This window comes from Anguilla rostrata, chromosome 3 (genome assembly GCF_018555375.3).
Source record: "Anguilla rostrata isolate EN2019 chromosome 3, ASM1855537v3, whole genome shotgun sequence".
NCBI lineage: Eukaryota > Metazoa > Chordata > Actinopteri > Anguilliformes > Anguillidae > Anguilla > Anguilla rostrata.
The window spans coordinates 48887616-48909757 of record NC_057935.1 but is presented as its reverse complement, the minus strand read 5'-3'; the positions used below and the strand labels follow the sequence as shown (position 1 = coordinate 48909757).

General features: G+C 42.5%; 1 protein-coding gene across 9 annotated transcripts in view; it reads right to left on the bottom strand.

The window, feature by feature from the left end:
* Positions 1-1241: 1241 nt before the first annotated feature.
* LOC135251024 (dedicator of cytokinesis protein 9-like) overlaps positions 1242-22142 on the bottom strand; it is a 105712-nt gene continuing 84811 nt past the window's right edge. For 5 of the 9 annotated variants that reach the window (XM_064327974.1, XM_064327969.1, XM_064327970.1 and 2 more), the window contains exons 31-53: positions 18430-18608; positions 18186-18302; positions 17704-17815; positions 17285-17418; positions 14892-15006; positions 14574-14640; positions 13619-13666; positions 11855-11991; positions 10966-11081; positions 10436-10573; positions 9842-10024; positions 9603-9716; positions 9238-9453; positions 8935-8992; positions 8695-8801; positions 8141-8263; positions 7840-7953; positions 5288-5434; positions 4468-4678; positions 3730-3920; positions 3344-3444; positions 3110-3248; positions 1242-2620 (exon numbers count right to left, since the gene is read on the bottom strand). In XM_064327974.1, coding sequence (XP_064184044.1) covers positions 2495-2620; positions 3110-3248; positions 3344-3444; positions 3730-3920; positions 4468-4678; positions 5288-5434; positions 7840-7953; positions 8141-8263; positions 8695-8801; positions 8935-8992; positions 9238-9453; positions 9603-9716; positions 9842-10024; positions 10436-10573; positions 10966-11081; positions 11855-11991; positions 13619-13666; positions 14574-14640; positions 14892-15006; positions 17285-17418; positions 17704-17815; positions 18186-18302; positions 18430-18608 — 2993 coding nt within the window. In that variant the 3' untranslated portion in view covers positions 1242-2494. Of the gene's footprint in view, positions 2621-3109; positions 3249-3343; positions 3445-3729; positions 3921-4467; positions 4679-5287; positions 5435-6939; positions 7438-7839; positions 7954-8140; positions 8264-8694; positions 8802-8934; positions 8993-9237; positions 9454-9602; positions 9717-9841; positions 10025-10435; positions 10574-10965; positions 11082-11454; positions 11499-11854; positions 11992-13618; positions 13667-14573; positions 14641-14891; positions 15007-17284; positions 17419-17703; positions 17816-18185; positions 18303-18429; positions 18609-22142 lie in introns of those variants that run through there. The other 4 variants (XM_064327977.1, XM_064327973.1, XM_064327972.1 and 1 more) reach the window with 3 other exon arrangements.

Sequence of the window (22142 nt, the reverse complement as noted above, 5' to 3'; positions counted from 1 at the left end):
TGCAAATGTTCTAAGGTGCTGGGGTAGGCCTATCCTGAATTACTTTTGTTCTGTAGTGTGGGCAAGGTGAGGTTTCAAAGACAGGATGTTACCTCCTTTCCACCTATAGACAACGCTTACAAAACATGGCTTCTCTGGTTTGCTCTGGGAGACTATAATCCGACCGAGTATCTTGAAGAGGTATATTTATACACAGGAGGTGTAGAGAATCCTAACAGGCACTTCTGACAGATACTTGCATTTTCTAAAATGATTAACTATCTAATAATGAACATTCAAGCTTCAGAGCAAATATTGCTCATGAGCAATTACTTCAGAAATATTCTAGTATTTTTAATTATTTTTTGTTTCCCAAGATTCTTTGATAATACTTGGTTATTCTGAAATTACACAAAAGAGGTAGCTTCTCCAAAAAATATACCCAAAAAATTCCAATTGATATATGTATCTTACATCAGAATGATGCTTATAATTAGACAGCACCATCTTTTGGCCATTGACTGCAGTACAGTACTTTGACTTGATTAAAAAAAAATTAAGCTCAATTATGTAGATATGAACAAATATATTATATATGAACTATATACAGAAAGGTGCAATGATTATTGCTTAACACAAATACTATTTTGTTCTTCAATTTAATTTTATGTTGATATAACATTTATTACATATTACATTTATGATGGCAGAAAGATAAACAGCTGCAAAATACAGCATTACTCATCACACAGTGTTTATAAATGGGGTGTTTCCATAATTTATGCCAATACTGTGTGTATATATATATATATAATTACTTGGAAACTTTATGCTAAGATACAGATAATTAAAAAATCTGGTAGTATAGCATTCTTGGGCAGCAGTGGTTAGGGAACTGGGCTAAGATATGAATTATTATTATTTGACTTGTCATTTTAAAAATAAATACAGAATGTGATTTCAAACTCGTATGCAGAGAGAGCAGGCATTAACCATAAAGTATTATTTATCCATTGCTTATGTATATACATTCAGATCAAGCGCTCTATATACAGTGAAAGATTGTGTATTTACTCAATGCTTAACATTACATACAGTAGTTTCAATGTATGATATTGAAAATGTATACATCCAATTTATTGCAAATGTATTGGTGCCTTATAAGAGTTTATTGATATGTTTTGAAAAACATTGTTTTAAGAAAAAAGAACTGACCAAAATTAATCTCCTTTTGTATCACAGAAGCCATATTTTCACAGCTGTTAAGTTCTGAACAATTTTCCATTTATTACTCTCTGAAGCATCTTTGTGACAGTTCTGTAAAAATTACAGCATAAAAAAAACTAAAAATAAACAAGTAAATAAGAACTTGCAAAGCAGAAGTGTGCTGAGAAATGAGCAAATTTTAATTAAAAGATAAGCATTAGGGAAGATTTACATTTAAATACAGAACAGCGACTTTATATTAAATAAAAATTTAAAACCCTTTACTTCCCATTTATAAAATGATCTCAATAAAAATTAAACATCAAAATGGTAAAAGCTTCATATTACAACCGCCTCTTCCACACAACGCACTGTTACTGGTTCCATACCCCATTGCTTTGGCAAGAAGGATGAATGTCATCTGTACAGTGTATGAACCGAATACAGCAACACACCTCGAATAAAAGACTACATATTGCACTCCTTTCTTATGTACAGGGATAAAACCTGGGGACTACATGTGTGCAATTGCTTTAGATGTTTTCTTTAAACAGTCTCATGCTCCGTGTAAGACGCGGACATATTCAGAGCACAAGACATAAGCTTTTATGGGAGAATCTTTTTAAAAATAAGATGCATTTGTGTAGGAATATAACAAGCCTTCATGTGCAGAGTGCCAATGCAATGTCTGCAACAAACATCATTCATTGACACCCTCAAGAAGGGCTATTTGTGTCCAGAACAGACATTTATCATACACTAGAATACTGTACACAAAATAATTGACCGTTCATAAGCTGTAAATAAAAACAAACATAAAACGAATATCTACCAGATTGATCCAGGTGACTAAATTAAAAGTAAAAAGGGATCTTTTTCCATAAGAATCCCCATAAGGGCGTCTCCACAGGAAACACTACATAAAAAACCCATACAGATACATTCTGAGATGGAGAAGGTATGGATCACAACAGTCAGCATTTAAAAATCGCCTTGCTTTTGTTCTGTTTGCTGCCCCTTCACCTCTGGCTCTTCCTGGGTGAACATCATCACTGTGCACATCCAGCACGTAGGGAGTTCTCTGTATACTGGCATTGGACAGATAAAACACAGACCAGCATTGTGGTCTGACCAATCACATCGCCTCCTTGTGTCCAGGGTTTCCTCCAAAACTAGCAGACTACTGAAATCAGCAGCAGGTGACCTGAGGGTGCAGAAGAAAGGGGAAAGTTTGTGTTTGTGGGTGGGGGGTGAGTGTCCCACCAGCCTCTCTCTGTGGGGGAGGGGGGTGGGGTGGGAAGTGGTCGCCTCACACCACTGAGGAGGAGCTAGGGATGCCCTGGATGGTGGTGCCAGTGGGCGTGCCACTGATGGCGTTGAAAATGTGCAGGGAGTCTGGCAACGTGCTCTTCATGCCATCCTCCACTGGGATAATCTGAAGATGGAACAGAAAGGGGTGAGATCAATGAGTAAGGTATGGCTTCTCTCAGATGTCTCCCATTTAATATGATAAATACAAAAGATCTCAAAATCACATTACCATCCAATCTGCTCATGGCAGCATACAGAAAAAGAAAAAAGGGTTATTAAAAAAGAACAACTCTGAAAGCTGGATTAGCACTACCATCATTTTATTTTTATTATTATTATTATTATTTACATATTATTATTTACATATTATTATTTACATATTATTATTATTATTTACATATTATTATTATTGTTATTAATATACTACAGACTGCTTGTTTGCTTTGTCCTTTCATGATACTATATGTCTGCTCAAATAAATGCATCTATTTAACAATGAACATTGGAACACAATTCCCAAAATATATGCATTGCGTATGTAAAGAACAGTAAAGAACTGTTCAAATAGGAAACAATATGCTCCTACTTGGTGAAGGGGGAAATTCTGCCTTACCGGCTCGTGCATAATGGAAGAGAGCTCTCTGGCCAGGTCCCTGTAGTTGGCCTTCATCTCGTCGTGGTACTCCTGCTGGTCCTCTTTAATCAGCCTCTCGTTGATGCTCAAACCTTGGCCAGAGGCTTCCACAAATTGCCTGAGAATGATAAAAGGCATGTTACTTCAGCAATACTGTACGCTCCACAAAAGCCACTGGAAGGTGCTTTTGTGTGTGCGGCACCCAAAGCTCACCTGAAGACCTCCTTCAGCTGTTTGACCTTGTTGTCGGCGTACTTCTTGGCGTTGGCATCGTCCAGGAAAGCCCTGGCATAAGCAAGCGGGCCAGCATTTACCTGGAGCGGAGAGGGTGAGAGTCCAGTCACAGGGTTGAGTTCAATCACTGAGTGCCCTGTACACTGTGCGTACTCAAGTCACTTTTATGCGTCCTGAAAACACACCCGTCTAGGTCTGGATGCAGTTCAGCACTGTTATCCAATGAGCACTACCTTTTAATTAGAACCTTATGAAGATAGGTACTGGCTGTGAAACTCCAGCTATGACGCTTGGCCCAGCAGTTAAGCTGCGGTGCTCGTATGTGCTTGTGTGTGGCGGGTCTGTGTGGTGGCACGCCAGGGTACCTGCACGCTGATGCTGCCCTGCAGTTTGAGCTGCAGGCGGATCATGTCCACCTCGCTGGCGGAGCAGAGCTGCCGCAGCTCCGCCACCTTCTTGCTCATCTCGTCGATGGCCACTTCGATGGGGTTCAGGTCAGTGTGGTGCTGGTACATGACGGCGATGCGCTTCTTCACGTAGGGGAAGCAGTGCGTGGCTGGAAGGGAGACGAGGCAGAATCTAGAATCTCACTGGACATCTCAGTCACTCTGATTTTATTTCATTATCTGATAGATCTGACGGATCTTCCACATTATTTCCTATGTAAACCCACATAAGAATATAGAAATATAGAAAATATAGAAAATCTGGAAGCTCTAGGTGTTTCCACAGAAAGTTGATTCAAATGGTCTTGCGACAACAACAGAAACATAAACTGTATCATCCCTTGTCCCTGCAAGTGTTATCAGGTAATGAAGAAGAGAGCAGTGCTTTGGAATCTTTCAGATCACATAACAATAAATCTAGCCTTGTAAGAACCCAGCTGTATACTTTTGTAGACCTGACAAGGTTCAAAACTAGCATGTGAAACCAGAAACCTGGGGACCTTCTAGTGAAAAACATATGTACTTATTACAGAGTATTTTAACTTTACATATGTTCCCTATTGTAAGTCCCATGCCCCTGTGTGGATGACTACGCTGATTTTGTGAGACATAGGAGTATATAAGGAGTACAGGGCCCCTGTTTGCAGGGTCACCTACTGGTCAGGATGGTCCTCCGTTTGCACTGCTCCTCCACCCCGCCCTGCTTTTTGCCGGAGACGGTGAAGGGCATCTCGAACACAAAGCGCCGGATGTTGTGGCTCTTCTCAAAGTCCGTCTTCCTGTCCGCCAGCTCCCTCTCCTCCAGGAACGGGACCACGTGTGTCACTTGGATGTAGGCATATTTGGAGTCCAGATCCTTTGGGTTTATCTGCATGGATATTTTTGGTGTAAATAATTGCTGCACGAGTAAGCATTACACTGGTTTAGCACACACTCCAATGTAAAGTAACTTACTAAGCAAGAACAATAACCCCACAATGACACACTTAGAATCAAACCCTTGTTCAGATAAGGTGTTAGGCCACCACCTAACTTAGAGGAAACTGGCTACTTTTTTGCACCGTGAAAAAATTTGCAGTAAACTGCTCTGTGGTTCTGTCTTGCAGTTGGAATTAATTCCTGAAGACCTCATCTCTGGTCTTTGCACTTTCACCCACCACTGCCCTTTGTCTTTCCCTTATAGTTCCATCCTGACATTACCTTCTGCACAACTGCTCATGAACCATGTGACTGAATGTCCCATCAAGCATGCCACAACATTCATCCCTATTTAAAGACATTTATATCACCTGTTGTAGCTGCACTAGCTATAATTACAGGCAACCAGGCATTTGCAACATTATTATACACAACTCTCTGCATCCTGGGATTTAGTGTGCACATTAGACTCAGAACATTTGGAGAAGCAGCAGTGTAGAAGAGCACTGCTGGGCTGGGGCTCTCCAGGATGAGGTCAGAGGCACACAATCACTCTCACCTTCCCAGAGTCTTGGATCATCTTCACATTCTCTGGGCCAAACTTGTCAGAGTACAGTTTGAGCAGCCGTTGGGAAATCTCGGACAGGGGTGTGAATTTGGGCTCTTTGTAGATATACTCTTTCCCATCTTCATCCTCAAAGAAACCCTGCCAGGCCAGAAATACAAGCTTTAAGGTGCATTTTTCTATGGTCCATCTGAAGTGCGTATTACAAATTGCATGTTTGTTGAGCAATAACTCATTTATATGTATGAAACAACTTCTAAATGTAAATAAATATGGAGACTAAAATAATCATGTGCGGCCTAAAAAAGAGGGGGAAAGGTGACGGATGAGGTTGCAGAACACTGACATCTTGTGACATGCTCTACTTTGCTCCTCGCCACTCTTAAGAGCTTTTGTCTCATAGCGGGAGCTGTATCACTGTGTGTGTGTGTGTGTGTGTGTGTGTGTGTGCGTGCATGTGTGTGTGGATGGGTGGGTATGTGTGAACAGAAAGGAGATTCTCTTTTCTCAACTGGATGAGGACAAGCAGGGAACCAAAAATGTGAGTAACCACATCTAAAAACATACCAGTGACTCATGCTCACTGTACAGAAAGTTATGATAGGAGGATTGACAGACTCAGCTCGCAAAGACACTCAAAGAGTCAATCAACTCCAAAGATTCAAAGATAAAACCAAAGGAGAGTAGATATAGGTAAAAGTGTTCTTTCGATCAAACTGATAAATTTGTCCCTTTATTTAAGCCAATGTTTACACTCAACAGGTTAAATCACCCATCATCTGTGACCAATCCCATGTCTAGCATGTTAGGTGAAGTTGTTCTTATGCATCCATCTTCCGTTCATATCTTAAAAGCTAATGGTCTGTTTCATTTCAGATTTGTATATATGGCAAAGTGTGCCCATGGACACTGAAATAACTCAATAGTGGGGTAACCAAAATCTAACATGGTTAGTTAGTGCCATTTAACAAACTTCCCCGCTAGAAGAAGCTCTATAAAAAAATAATAGGCAAGTATCTTTAGTCTGCATTTGCACTCAGAATTATGTCAAATTTATTGCATGATTGAAAATTGCCTTGTGAGAATTTTCTCTAACTATAGGTTGGAAAGGTGGTTTTCCAACAACGAAATCAACAATTCAATAAGATTTCATGCACGTTAAGTCTCCAACAACAATGAACATGAAATGGAAAAAAAAGGCTAACCCTTTCCACACCAAAATGTTAAACATCACTAAATTACAAAGATTAACAGAGATTACAGCTTGATTGTTTTGCAGTTGAAGGATTTTTGTACAATCCATTTCGAGCATGTCTGAAACAATGGATTTATACGTAATACTGTATTTTTCTCAGCAAACATTTTACATTTGCTTAAAAATAAGCTGAGAAACTTTTGTTTCAACATGTCAGGAAAGAATACGTGGGTACACTCATCGTAGTGAAAGAGTGCCCTTTCTATGTCAGCCTTAGCTAAAATGGCCACCGCGAGCCAAAACACCAAAACACTATAATGCTGAAATGGATGAGCTACAGTAGGTGAAGGTGATGTGAGTGAAGATATATCACTGACTACACTGACAAGGGCACATTCAAAACCATAAGCTCTAATGCAGCCCACTCCATGTGCTTGCATTGTTTATTTACCTCTGTCTCAGAGTCAGTAAACTGGTACTGCTATGGGGTTGTAAAACAAAAGGACAGTTATTCCTTATTTTCATTCCCAAACACCATAAAGCTAACAAAAAGCAACCACGGAAGCCAAAGGGTCTACAAAGACGCACGCTTGCAAAGTTTTTAAGCTACTTTCAAAATAAAGCAGCAATAGAAGCAACTAAGGACAAAAACGGCTAAAATAACCCCAGCGCAAATGAGAGTGAGAGAGAAATATAGACATGAAGGCGAACAGGTGGAGCTTTAATGGTGGCGGCAGGCGAGCCCAAATGTTGTTTTCAGCTCCAGTACTTGCTTTACGGTTGGGAAGTAACAAGCCGCATCAATAAATCACTAACACTGAGAAGGAAAGCTGTAAACTGTAGCTGAAAGCAAGCACTATGTTTTGTAAAAAGCACAGAAGCACAGCACACTGAAAGCTTTATGCTGCTGAGAAAAGCTTGCAGAGCCTATTGCGCAACTTACCGCTGCCTTTAAGGAAGAAAAGAAAATCAGAAAGATTAGATTAAAATGTATAACGGGGAGGCTGGTTACAGGTTCATGCTTTAATTATACAAATGATTACTCCTGCAGTCATGCTTAAGCGCTGAATTAACAAAACAATAAGCAAAATTGCAAGTGGTAGGATTGTCTTCTCTGGAAAACATATTAACAATTAGCCTGTTTGAGCTTATATGAAAAAAATACAAAAAAGTTGTTATTTCCTGATATAATTATCCTTTAAGACTAATTTTTTAAACCTGTAGAACACTAAGGAAGACAGGTGAAATTCAGGTCAACAGAGGTCAAAGGTTAAGTCAAGATGTTCTGTCTGATTAAAAGTTGGACTGGATGCTCTCTGCCTGTATTGCTATACCCTCTCCAAGCACCTACCTGGCCAAAGAATGCCACTCTGAAGTAGGTTCCCAGCATCCTCTTTCCTGTGTGCATGACCTCAGTCACTTTGCTGTAGGCACGATGCAGTGTGTCATATAGGTGGGCCAGTTTCTGAACAGGGAAGAACCAAAATGGAGTCAGTACTGTCTATTCCACTGAAGTATTACTACATTCTGGTGTCTGAACAACCTTTACCTGCTCAGAATGGAGTCACAGTCAGGGCAGGCAAAAATTATAGCATTCCTGCTCTTGAGTATTACCACAAACTACAGCATGTATCATTTTTTTAGTGGGGTACCTCAAAGTCTCGGCGCTTCTCGTAGATGGGTATGATCAACTTGTAGATGTCAGAGATGAGCTCGTAGCGCTCGGCCTTCCACAGTCCGTCCGCACACTCCTCCAGCAACTCCATCAGTACGTCCTGCAGAGAACACCAGTAGCCCTCAACGGCAAGTTACCTGACTGTCTCTCACTTTATAGAACGCTATAGCATAGCAGACAGCGACTACTGAATATACTACACACATTGCATTTTAAATGCAATTTTTAGAAAAAGCGTATTTAGGTTACAACATGTCAGGATATCTAAGAACACCCGCAGGTTCTGTTTCATAAGATTTTGTAGGACAAGGCAAATAAGGCAATAAGCTCAAAAGAACCTTGAGCCATTAAAAATGTAATAATGCAGCAGGTCCCAATCACAACGTGTGTTCCACCACACCCATTAATGTGCACTAACACTAACCTCAGACTCAGACTCGTATCATGCTAATCAGGACTGTACTGCAGCACTGACTCAGGGTCGGTGCTCAGCAGGACTGACACAGTGACACAGCAACACAATCCTCTCACCTCATTAAAATGCACATCCTGCATGCCTACGTCCTCCATCATGGACACCTCCTCATCGATGTTGGGCGTGACCACACGGAAGGCTGAGCAGCCTTGCTTGAACATGCCTGAGACACAGGAACAAAGAGGAAATGATGAATTATCTACAGTGAGCTAAAACACCTCAGTTACATGTTTTACCGAAAATATGGTAAAGTAAACAAATTTCAATAAGCACAAGAGCTCATTGCCCAAAAGTACCTTTTCTTCGCAGGTATTCAGCCACCAGTGCGGCCACATGCACGTAGCACATTGCTGCCTGCGGACAGTAAAGACGCTCAGATTAGACAGTGAATTGATGATTCTACTCTAATACATAAGGACTATGAATCCGCTATGAAAGATATATTATTATACATCCATTGTAATGGTCTCAAATGCTGTCTGTCTTTGGAGCCCACATCCCTATCCCCTTCCTCTTTCCTTGCTCGTGAACCTGCCTCCACAGCTGACCTGGGGCCTCCTCCCGCCCTGCCCCCCTGCCTGCCTGGCCCCCCGGCCCACCTCAGACAGGTCGCCGTTCTTGACGTGGATGCGGGCCATGCTGTCCAGCCAGGTCTTGCGCAGCTCGGGGGTGCTGGCGTAGGACTTGGCCAGGCTGTACTGCAGGTCCACCAGCATCTCGGGGTCCCGCTCGTGCTCCTTCATCTGCGCCGTGGCCATCAGCACCGTGCGGATGCGCTTGGTCAGGTCCTTCACGTCCGAGGGGAACGCCGTGTTCTGCGGTTCAAAGGAGACCGAGGTTCAGGCTGCCACACTGCATGTAGAGGCACATGTCTGACCTCACAGATGCTTCTGGGGTCATAATATCTATTGTGACACACTCTGGCCCTTGTAAGAACTAGGGGCTCTGCCCAATGGCCACTGACCTTGATGGTCTTGTCGCTGTTGGCACAGTTGTTGATGATGGAGAGAGACTGCTGGAAGCGGGTTCCTCCGATTCCGATGACATCCGCTATCAGCTGGCTGACCGCTATCACCACCTGGGGAAAGACAGATAGATATGCTGTATTACTGCACATGCTAGCTATGGAACATGCAGGCGTGAGCACGTCAGAGCCCGGGACTCCAGCCCCAGCGGCGGCTCAGCGACGCGCGCTCCCCTCACCTGCAGGTGCGTGCGGACGAAGGACTTGCGCCCCGTGTAGTCGAAGTTGCTCTTCATGAGGAAGTAGAGCAGGTGGGCGGCGTCGTTGCGGATGGAGCTCAGCTTGGAGTTACAGCACTTAAGGATTTCGTAGCAGAAGGAGGCGCACATGTCTGCACGACCCTCGAAAAATGTGCAGGGGAACTGATAGAGAGAGAGAGAGAGAGAGAGGGAGGGGAGAGCAAGCAAAAGAGAGAGAGATGTTTCAGCCAGGTTAAGGGGATAATAGTCAACCTTCATTAATAGTGAATAGGCATATGCAAGTGGAGTTTCCCTCATGTCCTTTTTGCAGATAAAGGATATCAGGTACAGCTCAGTTGGACATGGCAAATACAAAGCAAATAAAAGTCCCTTATAAGGCACAATGCCTGAGCTTCCATCAAACAAAATGTTTGGGTTGCATAGTGGTATTCAGTTCCTCTTGTAATCAGTGGGATGTTTCAATCAACAGTGGGATGTTTTAATCAACAGCAGGATGTTTTAATCAACAGTCCCCAGGGAAAGTATGACAGACATGGCATCAGCTGATAAACTGTGATTCATTTGTAGTCATACCTTGTAGATGAAGGTGCGCAGAGATGTGAAGACCTGCTTGAGCGCGGTCTCTGACTGGTTTATCTGCAGGAAGCAGAGGTGGACCTCAAACACCTTCTTCATCAGGGGGTTGTGCCCGTGGTCCGAACACAGCTGATTCTGGGGGAGACAGCAGATGCTTTTAGACTTCCACAGAGTATACTTCACTGCACAGCACTCTGGAGAGACATTACCCCCGAAATGAACACTCAAATCTCCAGCACAATAACAGCACTGCATGTAAGATTTGAACCACAAACCTAATTACAGTTCACATCCCCTCCCCCTAATTCCACACTGAAAGAAATGATTAACAAAAAGGCCTCTACATGAAGGATCGTACCTCTGATTTGTTTTTTTGATTGTTATTGGATTTTTTAAATTTGTTTTTCGATTTTTATTGTTATTTAACATTAACTTCAGCAGTGAGAGACAGTTCTTTGCGAAAGAGGCCAGGGCTGTTGAACATGTTGAGGAGAGAGAGAACACACACACGGGGGCTGGCAGCATACCCTGAATCCTGTGATGAAGATGCTGAGCGTGTCCAGCACGGTCAGACACACCTCGGTGGCGATGTTCCCTTCTAGCAGCGACTGGTTCAGCACGTCGGCGTCCGAGTGTGTGTACGCTGCACAGAACACACCGCACCGCTGTAGGCCTTCAGTCAACACTTTACACAGACACACACACACTCACGTATCCAATCAGATATGGCGGAAAAACGCAAGACCAGTCGTCATGGCAAAAGCATGGAGTAAAACGGAGGTCAAGTTGAACCGAAACACAAGTGCACGTAAATCATAGTTCACGTTTTAGTGCAATGGGATGCAGTAAAATCAGACAGAGAAAGGAATGCAGTCAGAGGGATGAGATGAAGTAGTCTGGAAAGGCACATTCCCAGCTAACATGGCATGCTCTTAAAATATGACTGAATTCATCACTGAAGAGCGGTTTATGATGGTTTGCAAGCTGACTTGTCTGGCAACCTGGCACATTCTTACCATGGTCTACAGAAATTCCAAGAACACTTGAAATCTTTCTTACACTGAAAACACAAAGAGAGTCACTTCATTACGTGAGATGTGTCGGACCTTTCCCCAAAAACGGAAAAGTCTGTTTTAATAGAAATACAATTCTAGGAAGAAACTACACTCACCACTGTAGGGGGGTCATGGTTATTTTTAAACTTCCTTACCTTCTGGGAATACATAAAGGATTACCTCTCTGCTTTGTTAACCTGTTTAAATATGTTGCGCTGTGCAAAGGATGCTGGGTAGACGGTGGTCGGTGTGGGCGGGGTTGAGCACAAATGACGCGAGCAGAAAGATGATGATGAGGATGAAGGAAAGTGACTCAAAAGGAACAGGGGCGGGTGGTAGAGTGGGAGTGGCCCGCACTTACTGTGGTTAAAAGTGTAAGAGTTATCCAGGCTGCTGAGCTGCTGTAAGCGGGCATGCATCATTCCCGCCCTGTTACGGGACACGGGCAGAGTCAGAGACCGCCGATCATGCGCTACAGGTCCCGCCCCTTCCTGGTTCCTGACGAGGAAACAGGAAACAGAGCAACGGTTAGCGGCGAGGCCGACTCTCCGCCGTGCCAGGGGTTAGTAAGCAGTTAGTGTGAGCGTATCCAAACATCCCACTGCTTTCATAACGGTGGGAAATGAAAGACGAACACGCTGTTCAACATGGACACGGTGAAAGCGCGTTTTTGAGGAAATACGTTTAAACTGTGGACGTGGCGAGAAAATGGCAGACTCCCCTTTCCACTCTCCTCTACTGTGTCTTTTCTTTCTAGTCTTGTTTAAACTAGGACACGGCACGCTCAAGATCATTAAGGTAATGCAATGGTAATGCAGTGTAATGGCAATGCATTGAGGGATGTTTGTTTGACATGCAGAAAGTACCACACACCAGACCAGCAACAGTGCAAGAGGTGAGAGCAGCAGCAGAAGTGCATGCAAATCACAGGACAATGGGAGGGTTACACTACCATTCAAACCCAGCTATGCAGAGGCAGGCAATGTACAGCGCAAAGGTTTCAACACAGCCACTCATGACGCAGAAGCAACAGCAACATGCTGTCAGTATAGGAATGGGGACACCCGCTCCGAAAAATGTATTTCTTATTTCATTTTTAATTAAAAAAAAACCATTTACCTTCAAAATTATTAATCATATACAAATGTAAATTATTATTCTGCATTTCATTAAAATAATATTTTTTTAATGACATGCAAATGTTTCTAAGATACTCTCTTGATTTGTTTTACCCATGGACACACCTATCTTCTTTAAAAAGAAGACAATTTTAGAAGATTGGGGCCACGAGAGACATACTTAATCCTTGATTATAAAGCACTTTAAAAACTGCACATGTATTCTTGTTTTAAGGTAGACAATTCTGGGGATTAAGAAAGACATTTTTTCAGTGTGGTGCTATCTTACCCAAGGAGGGGGCAGGGGCCACGGGTTTATAACATATCAAACTTGTCAGCATTTCAGTGCAAAAACAGAGGAAAAGTGGGTTAGAGAGACTGAGTGCCAGCAACCGACCGTATACCACTGCCAGTGACCCCGGGACAGTGAGCTTGTGTGTGTGTGTGTGTGTGGGTGCATGAGTGTGTGTATGTTCGTGTGTGTGCTGGATTTCAGCTGGGGATGTAACAGGGCAATAGTAGCACTTTTGCACAAGCCAAAAGACAACAACCCAAACCACACAATGTTAATAATAAATAATAAATTAATATACAATACACAGTTAAACCTTGTTGGATGTTTCAGTACAATTAAGATCTGTACAAATAACATTATCACAACAGCTTTCATTAATTGTCTGAGGAATTAATACATTCAGAGGAGTAGCCTCAACATACAGACTGCTTTTGCATACAAAATGACAAAAATAGGAGTCATTTTTACTCTAATATACAGCCATATCACAACACATTTCAATAGACCTCCAAGGGCAGAAATCAGCATACACATAAACACAGACTATTTACACGAGCATGTTCATTTTGTAAAATTTAAAATGAAAGGTTAATAGTTAAGTAAATTAAGCATTTAAACATGTATACAAATATGTTATTGTCATATTAGTTTGGTACTGGTCCTGTTTACATTGTAAATCTATACAATATTTTTATAAAAACGAACACATTACCTGGCAAAGTATCGCTTCCCCATGTATCTGAACTGGTGGAGACACACCCTGTACAAAGAACAACAAGATAATGGGTCTTTCATTTAAGTGGTGTATTCATTTGAAATTAAAATAAATTTGCAGGAAAATGTTTCCTACTCTGAAAATAGAAATATGCGAAAGGTTTAATAGGATGTACTTGCCATTTATAAGCCTGCCTTGCAAGGGCTGTTAAGGTGGTGTATATTTTGCACACACCTATACACTCTCCCTGAGGTATAAATTCAAATTTATATTAACCATTGCTAGCAGCTTTTTCCACAGCATGCTAAATTAATTTCATGCACTAATTTCAATGACAATCACAAGACAAGTAACAAGGTATACATTTCTGAAAGAACAACTTCACGAAGAGATAAACTGTGAAGTCAAGTCATCCAGCACTACTTAATGATGGAGCATTTTTCAATGATTTTTTTCAGTGGGTGACCATTATTTAGAAGACTACTGTTATTCAACTTGCTATTCCGCAGCTCATTTTGTGAACCAGAATATTTGTTGCTAATACAAGTATTATTTTGTTTAAAATCACACTACGAAACAAAGCATTTGAGTCTGTACATGCAATGTTTGCTTGCAATATTGCTTCCAGTAAATAGTTACATTAGTTACAATCTCCAGCATACTGGAGATGTACTGCAAAATCCTTAATTAATATGCTATGATCAAAGCATTTTGGCTCTCTGTGTGACCTTTAGGCAAACTGCCATTTTGATTTTGCCTGTGGGGTTCACTGCAAAGAACAACACAGCCATTGGAGTCGCAGGACAAATGCCAATAGCCACAAACATTAAAACGTTCGGAGTATTGTGATTTAGTTTGTTGGGATTATACTTTCAATTGTGCAAAAGCCATGGTTGGGTCTTCAGATGGTGTCTGTATAAAAATGTTATTGTATGTGAGAATTAAGACTTACTCTATGAGGATGAAAAAGTCCATGAGCTCAGCAGAACTGGCCTTGTTCCAGTATGTGAAAAGAGCATCTGTCAGAGAGAGGGAGAGTGAATTATTACACATTTAATAACCTTTCCAAAAAAAATGCAATTCTCTATGGTTTTTGTTTACTGACAACTATTTTCTCAAATGACTGAGAATTTCAGACTGTGCTTTTCAGACATTTTTCAGACTCTTTCAGACAGCTCTACCCATTGGCTCTTTCCGTACTTTTCCATAAAACAGTAGCTGGCCAGTAGCTAACACAGAAGGTGCGGTGTGGTGTGGGTGGCGAGCGTACCCTCAGACATGCTCTTGAGCACGTGCAGGAAGCACATCAGCAGGCTCTTGATCTCCGCCTGGTCCAGTTTGTCACAACGCAGGAGCGTGCTCCCCAGCGCTGAGGCGGGCTGGTTCTGAGAGGGACATGGGTGGGAGGGAGGGGGACAGGGGACAAGGGACAGGGGAAGGGGGAGGGAGGGAGACAGTCAGGGGAGCAGGGTCACAAACAGAAAGGCACCCCACACAGCAAATGCTCACACCTAACACTCACCCCCTCCACACTAGCCTAGCCTCTCAGGACCAAGTGGTTCTGCTTCTTTGGTTAGTTATCTACATCATTGACAGATAATACTGCCTAACTATCTATCAGATACTGTCTATATAGTCTTATGTTGTCTTATATAACTATAAAGTATTGAGCCATCTTGTACTTTGGCTAAACCTTAACCTTAAACCTTAAATATTCTTATACTATTTGTGGAATATGATAAATATGGAATTCAAGAAAATATTTCAGCATATTTCTTTAGCAAACTATAAATCCAATAAATTTGTAGCAGTTAGAAACCTGAAACAAACATGGCTATGTCACAGAATGACAGCATCCAGCAGATTTTCACCCACTGATGTATTACCAGCATGACATAAACTAATGGTGAGAAGGTAAGTGTTCACTAGAAAACATTTACAGTTAGCTTTCTGACACTCCAGGGACACTTATGACATCATTCAGCTGCTAAGGACACTAAAGGAGACACTTCCTGAGGTTCCTGAGGGACTAATATTTGTGCCGAGGTGTATCTACAAACTCTCCAAACGATAGTGCCACACACAAAGAAAACAGAAATCAGGAAAAAAGCTAGAATAGCAGATCAAATTCAGGTTTGGTGAACAGCATCGTTCATTCAGGCTATAGCAGTATATTTCAAATTGTGACAAATGGAAGTCCTCTGTCCACGGATATTTGTACGCTACAGAAATACTTGTTGAACATAGATATGTCCTGTTTGTATGCTACAATGTTTTTATGGTTTACTCATTCATATGGAATAATCCCTTGTGGGTGAAACATTTGACATAACTGATAATGTGTTGCTGGGACAACACTGGAGATGCAAAACCAAAGACATTGTCTACAGTAAAACCAAATGACACAATGCTGTCAAGAAAATACATTTTCCAAATAGATAAGATCAAACAAGCTGCCGTTAGCCATCCCTGACCAGCGCTGCCTGGGCGTTGTATCTTTCCTTCTGATGTGGGTCTCCAATGAATCAGCACTCATCACACAGCAATTTTAGCTGATAAAAATGTTTGCAGTAAACACAGACCATAAAGAGAGAAAAATAGGAATAAAATACCCAGATATAAAAAGTAGGACATTCTTTATTCCCTTTCGATTACTACAATTTGTGGCCTGACAATGTACCTAACTGCAATTCATACGGTTGTTACTTGAGCTATAAAACACTAAAATGGAGTGGGGGAATTAAAACTCCACTCTACGATTTTACAGCTCGAGTAATGATGATATGAACAGGAGCGAGACACAGAGAGAGCGCTGAGAAATGCCGTAGGAGTCCTGAGGGAAGTCCCGTGAAGCAGACGCTACAGGATCATAAGAGCAGCGCAGAGCAGTCCATGAAACCAGAACTCTGGTTCATGCCGTCAGGGAGGAGACCCGGCCTGACCTCCAGCAGGACCCGCGGGGGAAGGGGAGCTCAGCAAAGCACGCACACGCTCACTCCCAGAGGGGGGGGGGGGGGGGGGCACACTCCGGGGAGGACGGGAGGGGAGAGAAAATACGTGCTGTACTTGGAGCGAGAAGCCGGCATGCAGGGCGTTCTCCTGCAGCGCGGGCGCAGAGAGCAGGGAGAAGTCCATGGTGGCGCGCTTGGCGCGCGTGGAGACCACCGTGTCTTCGGACTCGGAGAGGACACGAAGCGCGTTGGCCGAGTGCCGCCGGGCGAATTTGTCCCTCTGACAGGCCTTCGGGGCGCGTGGGGGCGGGGATTCAATGGCACGAGGCAAAGTTAGACAGCGCAGGGGGGGAGGGGCGTCACGGGGGCACCACTGCAAACACATTTCTTCGCTGTGCTTTCTCAGTGTCACGGGAGCACACACACCTTCCGTGAGCTATGAGACACACTTCCCCTTAAATGTGTCCCTGTATGGGGTTCCTCCACAGTTGAACAGGAACTTACGTGTTTTTTTTACATCGTAATATTTCACTGATGGCTATTTAGGTCAATGAGCCAATCTTCTGCAAAATTCGTCCTCAGAAAAGTAATATACACTCCACCAGGGTTCTGTAACCCTGGTTCTGGAGAGCCACAGATTTTGCTGGTTTTCGTTAGATCAGCCAACGATGATGGGCACAGTGCGTGAGATGAGGTTCCCAGCGGGCAGTACCTTGTCCAGGGAGTTGGTCTTTTCGCTGTTCTTCTCCAGGAGGCTGTTCCCGGAGTCCGTACTGATGAGGGAGCCGCGGGAGTCGGCATGGCGCACAGAGTTGACGTTGGGCGTGGAGGAGGGGTGCGGGGAAGCTGAAAACAGAGAGAGCAGCAGTGGTTTGTGGGTCTCACACGGAGCAAACGGCTATGGGACTCACGACACAACCAACACCAACAACCTTTCTTGTCCGTCAACCATTTTCTGGAGAAAATGTACAAATCAAATTCAGTGTTAAATTCAGTGTTAAATGAACTCCGACAGAGTTTATATGAGTCCAACAGGGACCGACCCAACTCAACTGGAGTTAAAAGTACTCAGTTGATTTTACGCTGAAGCTCTTCTCTGCCTGTGCAGATGTGTGGCCAGTGGTTGCGCACCTGTGCCAGAGATGACCCCAAACACATCCTTGTGCAGGCTGTTGTCCAAGCTGGCTCCGGGCTTCTGTGGAGTCATCACAGAGTTTCCCAAGAAAGAGTCGTCTCGCCCATTCTGAAACAGACAGGAGAAACAGTCAGCTTAGTACAGGGGTGCACAACAAGGGCTGAACCACTCCAAGATCTTCAGTCAATTTCAAGGTTGATTATTTAATTAGCTCCATCACATCTTGATTCGACATTTGTATAAGCAAGTTTTTGCTGTAGACTGCAAGACTAGCCTAAATATTTTACTGTGCTCATGTACAGGATTCAACCAGCATAGTTTATAGAGCTGTCAGAAAAATAAAACCAAGGCAACTGATTGGAACAAAAACCAGCATGCAGACCGGCCCTCCAGGACCAGAGCTGTGCACCCCTGCCATAGGATGTTTCAACTGCACATGGCTGTAATTTCACACTTGTCCATTAGGTGGCAGACTTACATTATTAGAATGATTTACGGTGAAAGGCGAGACTTCCCTCACGTTGAGCCTTTGCACGTTCTCCTGCAGCAAGCCAAAGAGAGGCAGATACAGGGTGGCTAGCCTGGCCTGTTGGCTCTGGAAAAAAATAGAACACACATTATTTCCAACATCAAACCATTACAACACGCACAGACTCGTGCAGCAAGCATTGAGAAGCTCAGAGCTGTGAGAGAGCAGTTAGGCCTGACGCCCAGACCTTTACCTTAGAGGCGTATCTGTCGTCAAATGTGTGCTTGACCATCAGGTTCTTCAGCACCTGGATGGCGATTTGGCGGATCTCTCTGAACTCCTGCAGGGCGCTGCCCACCTCCCTGAGCAAGAGCCCTACCAGGAAGTGGTTTTTACAAAAGTCGTCCGTCAGCGAGTAGTCCAGCTGCAGATCTGAACAGAAAAAGTATCGATAAGGACCAATGAGGAAGAAGGAAGTCCTGTATAAACATCTTAAGTCTATCCTGGTCAGTATGCTCTCAGACTGTAAACCAGGAACGGTCTGATGCTACTCATGATAGAATGCCAGTATAATGGCTCACTGCAAAAGACAAGCAGTTCATGTTTGTCCTGAAAACAGAGCAGGCGTCTAAACTATCATAGGGGCTATCATCATGACTGTGATCAGAAACAATATCCCAACCCCCATTTCCATCAACCCCTGCTCTCACCCATTTCCATCAATGATGACACAAGAAACTAAGACCAAGCAGGAAAGATTGATTAACCGATTATTTATGATTTTCCACTCCTAAAAAATTAAATATATATAAAATAAAGATAATATGAAAAATAATTTCTAAGACCAAGCAAACGAAAAACAAGCTAATCTCCTGAATGACTAATTGGGTTTCCGCAGTCTATTTCAGAATTTTTTCAGCATGTTTCTAGATTAGTCATCATGCAGAATGACAAAGTTTAGCGGCTATTTTTGGGTCTTGCGTTCAGCACACAGCAGTGATTCACCTCCACCTCACACTGTGTAAATACCAGCTCAGCCAACAGTTCTTTATGAATACAATGTCAACAGATTTAATGAAATCCAGTTGATATTTCCAAGGCACATATAAACTATGTAAAGATATATCCTGTGGACTATGTTTATGCAAATCATTTTCTGAGCCCTGGGGACTCATAATACTAAACGCAAAATAAATAATTTCTTCAAAGCAGTTAGTAGTAAGCACAGTTGAGTATGTCAAATCAAATTAGAACACCTCAAAACTGGTCCACCTGCAAAATGCATAACACTAATTAAATACTCATTCACCTAGGTTAATCTGTGATAATCCCAGAGAGATAATAGAGATAATCACAGATAAGCATATACATAATTAGTCACCAAACTCTAAGCACTGATTTACAATAATGATGATGGCACTATTCAGAAAACATACAAAAATTGGAGAGAAATGTCTGCATAAAATTAATGATCCAAGAATGTGACCACAGCACCACGTGAATTACAAAAAAAGTGCAAATATACAAGAAAAAATACAATAAAACCAACAGTTTAAAAAAAATCAGAAGGCATGCAATAAAGAAGCAGGCTGGATTTGCTAAGTACATTAATTCCTGGGCCAGTGAAAGATGATTCTAATAAAACTCCAACTCATTGCCATTTCCACATGCGATTTACTGCAAATTCTTATAAACATTCACACACTTGGCCTTAGAACATAAGAGGTGGCAGGAAGAATTTAGGTTTTGCTAAAGTATTATTACATTGATACCCTACCTAAAAGATAACCATTTTGCAAACAGTACCACAGCTACATCTCGTTAAGTACCAGGCTCAAGCAAGTTCTTGTTTCCAGTGAGCTGTGAGTTATTAACACACCCCCATGTCTAGTTAAGGACAACACATTTTGTTACTTTCAACACAGTCTGGTGTCTACCGGTCTCAATGGCCAGGTTGTGATCACTGAGTCTATATTTTTTCAATGTTCTCCTTGTTTTTGTTTCGTTCACTGTGGTCAGGTAATCTGCCACAATGTACTTTCTTTTTAGGGCCCGATAGCATTATAATTTGCTTTGTGTTTCTGTTTGTGTCCCAATAGGTGATGTAATTTCCTTTATGTTTTGCTATAATTTGGTTGACTCTAATTAATTGTATAGAGCTGTCTTGAGGCTGCTTTGCATTAGGGGTGGTTAGTGAACTAAGCCTCAAGGCTAGCTGGCTGAGGTGGCTCTTCTCTGGGCTCATCTCTTGGTATTTCAGGGCCTTGTAATAGTACGAGTGGGGATCGCTGTTTTTGAGGTGATTCCAAAATTTAACTGCCCTTTTTTGGATGTTAATCAATAGTGGATATTGGCCTAATTCTGCCCTGCATGCATTGTTTGGTACTTTTCTCTGGACCTGGAGGATGTTTTTACAAAGTTCTGCATGCAGGGTTTCTATGGGTTGTTTGTTTGGCATTTGCTGCTATACAGAACTTGTCAGCAGCTCTCTCACTGTCTCACACACACACACAAACCTGCTAAACACAGTTGTTTCTTAAGAGGAAATCTGAACTCCACAATTGCCAACTGACCTGGCCCCACCAGAGAATCAGCCAATTACAGTCCACACTGACAGTTTAACCCTTCTATTATGTTTGGGGTCAATTTGACCCCATTCAATGTTTACTGTCTCTAAAAATATGGTTACCATACTTTTTTCAGCTAGATATTTCATGACTTTTCCTAACTTTATGGGGAAAACATGGCAAACATGAAATTAACTGAAAAAATTATTTTCCTTTGCCTCGTGTGTGTGTGTGTGTGAGAGAGAGAGAGAGAGAGAGAGAGAGAGCATGCGTGTGTGTGTGTGTGTGTGTGTGTGTGTGAGGAGAAAACATAGTTCCCACGAGATCTCTGATCATTCTCGCAACATGGGGGTGGGGGCAAACTTATAATAAGGGCTGCACCCACAGCCCTCTAAACCATTTCTCTTTGCATTTGTGCCTCAACTAAAGATTTTGAAAATGACCACCAGACAGAGGCATATATTTTCTGCCACTGAGGTTCTGTCCCAGATCTTGAAGGGTGAAAGTGATTTAGATGAGGATGTCTGAGACTGAGGATAATGTTGAGGAGGACCCTGATCATGTGGCATCCTCCTCTGATGATGAGAATGAAGAATGCCTTTGAGATACCACATTCTGACCCTCCTGTTGTTTCTCAACCACCAATAAACTATCCTGTCATCTCTCAAATACCAAGAAACCCTCATGTCATCTCTCAACCACCAAGAAAACTTCCTGTCGCCTCTCAACCACCAATAAACCCTCCTGTCATCTCTCAACCACCAAGAACTGACATGTTCACTTCCAAAAATGGAAAACTACTATGGTCCGTATCCCCAGTTGAAAGACAGGGTAGACTTAGTGCTGCTAATGTCATCAAAATGGTTCCAGGCCCCACCAGATATGCTAGCAGTCATGTACAAGACATAAAATCTGCATTTGAACTCTTCATAACACCATCAATGCAAAAGGATATTCTTGAGATGACAAACCTAGAGGGGAGGCGTGTGTATGGTGACAATTGGAAAGAGCTGGATGTGACCTGCTAGCAATCCTATATTGGGTTGCTTATTTTGGCAGGAGTGTACAAGTCAAAAGGTGAAGCAACAGCAAGCCTTTGGAATGCTGACGCTGGTAGGGAAATTTTTCCAGCCACAATGTCTCTGGAGACATTTCATGTTTTCTCCCACATTATACACTTTGATGACAGGGAAACAAGGCAGGGTCGACAGGAGCGTGACAAACTTGCATCTATCTCGTCTTAATGAAGAATTGATACCCATGGGTACCTAGATGAGCTGTTATGTTCATTTTTTATCAAAACTCAATTCTGGTGACTAATTTACTTTTTATTGGTGTTTCTTCATTATTGAATAACTGTCATGTGTTACTTATTGATGCTCTGAAGTGTTTTCTGAAC